The sequence below is a fragment of the Propithecus coquereli genome, unplaced genomic scaffold (genome assembly GCF_000956105.1).
Source record: "Propithecus coquereli isolate 6110/MARCELLA unplaced genomic scaffold, Pcoq_1.0 Scaffold17, whole genome shotgun sequence".
Lineage (NCBI taxonomy): Eukaryota > Metazoa > Chordata > Mammalia > Primates > Indriidae > Propithecus > Propithecus coquereli.
The window spans coordinates 6101775-6105853 of record NW_012141635.1 but is presented as its reverse complement, the minus strand read 5'-3'; the positions used below and the strand labels follow the sequence as shown (position 1 = coordinate 6105853).

At 34.0% G+C, this 4079-nt stretch overlaps 1 protein-coding gene across 1 annotated transcript in view; it reads right to left on the bottom strand.

Moving 5' to 3' along the window:
* Positions 1 to 4079, bottom strand: part of TAF4B (TAF4b RNA polymerase II, TATA box binding protein (TBP)-associated factor, 105kDa) — a 141793-nt gene that overhangs the window by 71941 nt on the left and 65773 nt on the right. The window contains exons 11-12 of the mRNA XM_012641754.1: positions 3403 to 3461; positions 2183 to 2313 (exon numbers count right to left, since the gene is read on the bottom strand). Of these exons, the coding sequence (XP_012497208.1) occupies positions 2183 to 2313; positions 3403 to 3461 (190 nt within the window). The remainder of the gene's footprint in view (positions 1 to 2182; positions 2314 to 3402; positions 3462 to 4079) is intronic.

Genomic DNA, 4079 nt, shown 5'->3' with positions numbered 1-4079 from the left:
TAACACTATAAACCAACTTTATCTGACATATATAAACACAACACCAAACAAAAGCAGAATATACATTCCACTCAAGTGGACATGGAACATTCTCCAGAATAGACTATATGTTAGGTCACAGAACAAGTCTCAATAAAGTTCAAATGATTGAATCATTTAAATTAGCTTCTCTGACCACAATGAAATGAAGCCAGAAATCAAAAACAGGGAAACTGGAAAATTCACAAATATGTGGAAATTAACACACTCTTAAACAACCAATGGATCAAAGAAATCTCAAAGGAAATTAGAAAATACTTAGAGACAAATGAAAATGAAAACACAACATACCAAAACTTATAAAATGCAGTGAAAGCAGTGCTCAGAGGGAAATTTATAGCAGTAAATGCCAACATTAGAAAAGCAAAAGCTCAAATCAACAACCAAACATTATACCTTATGGAACTAAAAACAGAAAAGCAAACTAAACCCAAAGCTAACAGAAGGAAGAAAATAATAAAGACTAGAGTAGGCCAGGCGTGGTCGTTTACACCTATAATCCCAGCACTTTGGGAGTCCGAGGCGGAGGATCCCTTGAAGCTAGGAGTTCTAGCCTGCAGTAAGCTATGATCAAGCCACTGTATTCCAGCCTGTGTGACAGAATGAGACCCCCTGGCTCTTAAAAAAAAAAAAAAAAATTATAGTGGAGATAAATGAAATGGAATAGAAAAACAATAGAGAAATTTAATGAAACCAAAAGTTGGTCCTTTGAAAAAAATCAACAAAATTGACAAACCATTAGCTAGACTGACAAAAAGAAGATGCAAATCACTAAAATCAGAAATGAAAGGAGGATCATTACTACTGATCTTATAGAAATAAAAAAGACTGTAAGAGAATATTATGAAGTTTTATGGCAACAAATCAGATAACCTGGGAGAAATGGACAAACTCCTAGAAACACACAAAAATAGATAATGATATTAATTTTGTTTTTTCCACAGCCTTTTCTCCTGTTAATCACGTATTTTGAAGTCAGTCCAGCAAATTCTCACAAAGATTTATGAAAGTGAAGACCTCAGCAATTATATATAGTTCTTCTAAAGTTCTAAATGACGTACAAAGGAAAGAAAATAGAATGGTTCCTCCAGGGAACTTACTGGTAGTAGGGTAGCTGATATTTTCCTGGATTCCTTTTAATCTATGGCTAGGATACTGTGGGGCAAAGACCATTCTTGCAAACTCAATATCTCAATAAGGTTAACTACATACCATCTTGTTCAAAAACTAGCTGTCAGCATTTCTTGATAAAGAGGGAAAGGGTTCCCTTATGTTTCTTATCCCAGGTTATCTTTTTTTTTTCGTCCCTAATCACCCAATATATTTACCCTCCTCCAAATGTATAATTCAAACATACCAAGTTTTTTCATCTTGATAACAGCAAGTCATTTGGTTCATACCACTAGAGATAAGACAGGGTATTTTTGCATTTAGTTTTGTTACAACAGTAGTCAATAACAACAACGAGTGGCATCAGTATTGGCACTCAATGCACTTATTAAAAGGAACAGAGGAGGAACAAGTGGAAAGATCTAATGTAGAACATGAGGACTATAGTTAATAATATATTCTATTCAGGATTTTGCTAAATGGGTAGATTATAGCTGCTCTTGCCATAAAAGGGAAAAATGGGTAACTATGTGAGATGATGGATATGTTAATTTGTTCCAATACAGTAACAGTTTTACTACGTGTTAATATATAACATGCTGTAAGCCTTAAATATACACAATGAAGTTTATTTTAAAATAAATAAATCTCTGCAAAACTTAAAGGCAAAAAAAGAAAAAAAAAGGAACAGGAATGCTAGCAGAGTACAGACCACTGAAGAGAAACAAGTAGCCAATACTCTACTTTAAGATATTCTCCTTCCCAGTCAAAAGCTTAAGGAGCCTCAGCAGAACAGATACATATTTCAATCTACACTGACACAGAAGCTTTGGATACCATTTTACACTCTATTTTAATTTTATTCATCATGTAAGCATATCTAAATAAGGCAAATTAAGAACAAGACTTTGATTTTCTACTAATATGAAATGTCTCAATCATTCCTTTGAAAATATATTTAGAATATAAATTCATGCCCAAAAATCTACCTGTAACACTCAAGACTTTGTACTTCTTTAATGATTTCCTTTACCTTGTAAGTAGTCATTCGATGCTGAGCAATTGCAGTCAGCTTTTCTAGAAGGCCTCGTAATCGCTCCTGTGTTGCATGGGAGATCAAGTTCACAGCATCAGAGTTGAGTTCTGTAATGTCATGCTTTTTACCTGTGGAAGCAGAGAAAATCCATTACATGTTTTAGTAGTGGCTGATAATTGAAATAATTAGCACAGCAGGTATTCTGTTCCCCCTGGAAGTCATACCCATTATGAATAAAGGTTTGGAGATTATGATTTTCCTGGTAAAGTCACAACTTCAAAGATCTTAGACATTACATTAATAAAACCTAGCCTGAAGCCTCAGAAAATATAGACATTGTTTCACTTAGCCTCTAGAATCATTCTCCTTGCAAGGTCATTTATAGGACAAAGTTAATAAGAACACAAATCAAGTCTAGTGTTCAGGGAGGAAAATGGTAACTGCAGAAATTAGTGCCGTATTCTGTTAATTTTAGTAATTAAAAAAATAGAAAATTACATTTCGCCCTGTTTGACACTGTTAACAATTTATGACATTTATTTCAATGAATTCAGACTATGAGTCTCCATTAATGCCTGTCTACAAGACATACCTATATTCCTTTTTGTCCATTACTAATCATGCTTATTTAGCCCTAACTCATGTTTTGAAAAATTGACCCAGTAATCAATTTACAAGTTGAAAGGAGTTCAAAGCCTTATCATTTCATCCACCTATTTAAATAACTTCTCTCTCACTAGATCACCTTTCCATAAATAAACCAAACTTTTCTTCCTTCTGCTAACTAGGAAGACGGTTTTAAGGAAACAATTTGGACCACAAATTCAGAGGAAAAAGCTTATTTATAAACCAACCTTATCAGTATTTAAATAGTACTTCTCAGGCACAGTGGAAACACCTGTATCAATAGGCACCCAAACCTAAAAATATAGGTAATTAGGGAGTCTAATTTAAATGAATTTTTAAAACCACTACTATTATTGTTTTTAACACAGACAGAAATTTTTGAAATATTGTTTGATTTCCCATTCTAATTTATCTGAAACATATTCTTAAATTCTCATCAAAGGGTGAATGACTACAGCAGAAATATGCTTTAATTACAAGTCAACAACAACTCTTAAATACATTCTTTGACATTATTACACAATAAAACCAATAGAAAGAAGATACAAAATTATCAAACCTGCCCTAAACCAAGCCTTCAAATTCATTACTTTGTATTACAGTAAAACTGAATTTCTCTCCAATCTCTGATTCAAGCAGGGAAAAAATACTACAAAAATCAAATTTACTTTATTAAAACTTGCAGCATAAACAAATAGTGTAGCCTTTTATACCTGCGGTCCCCAACCCCCAGGCTGCAGAGTGGTACCAGTATGTGGCCTGTTAGAAACCTGTTAGGAAGAGGACCACACAGCAAGTGGTGAGTGGTGGGCAGAGGGCAAAGCTTCATCTGCATTTACAGCCGCTCCCCATTGCTCACATCACCGCCTGAGCTCCGCCTCCTGTTAGATCAGCAGCAGTATTAGTTGCAGGAAAGCAAGCTCAGGGCTCCCACTGATTCTGCATTATGGTGAGCTGTATAATTATTTCATCATATATTACAATGTAATAATAATAGAAATAAAGTACACAGTAAGTGTAATGGGCTTGAATCATCCTGAAACCAAAAATTGTCTTCCATGAAACCAGTCCCTGGTGCCAAAAAGGTTGGGGACCACTGTTCTATAAAAGAGACAGTATGATTTCAAAACAATCCAATAATTAAAATTACAACTAAATATAGGGTAGATAGGGGATGACATGCTATTTCATGCTTAAAGAAAATAAGCATTTAAAAATATTTAGTGTTTGGGGAGACTCTTTAAAAATAATTTCATATGCATTTATA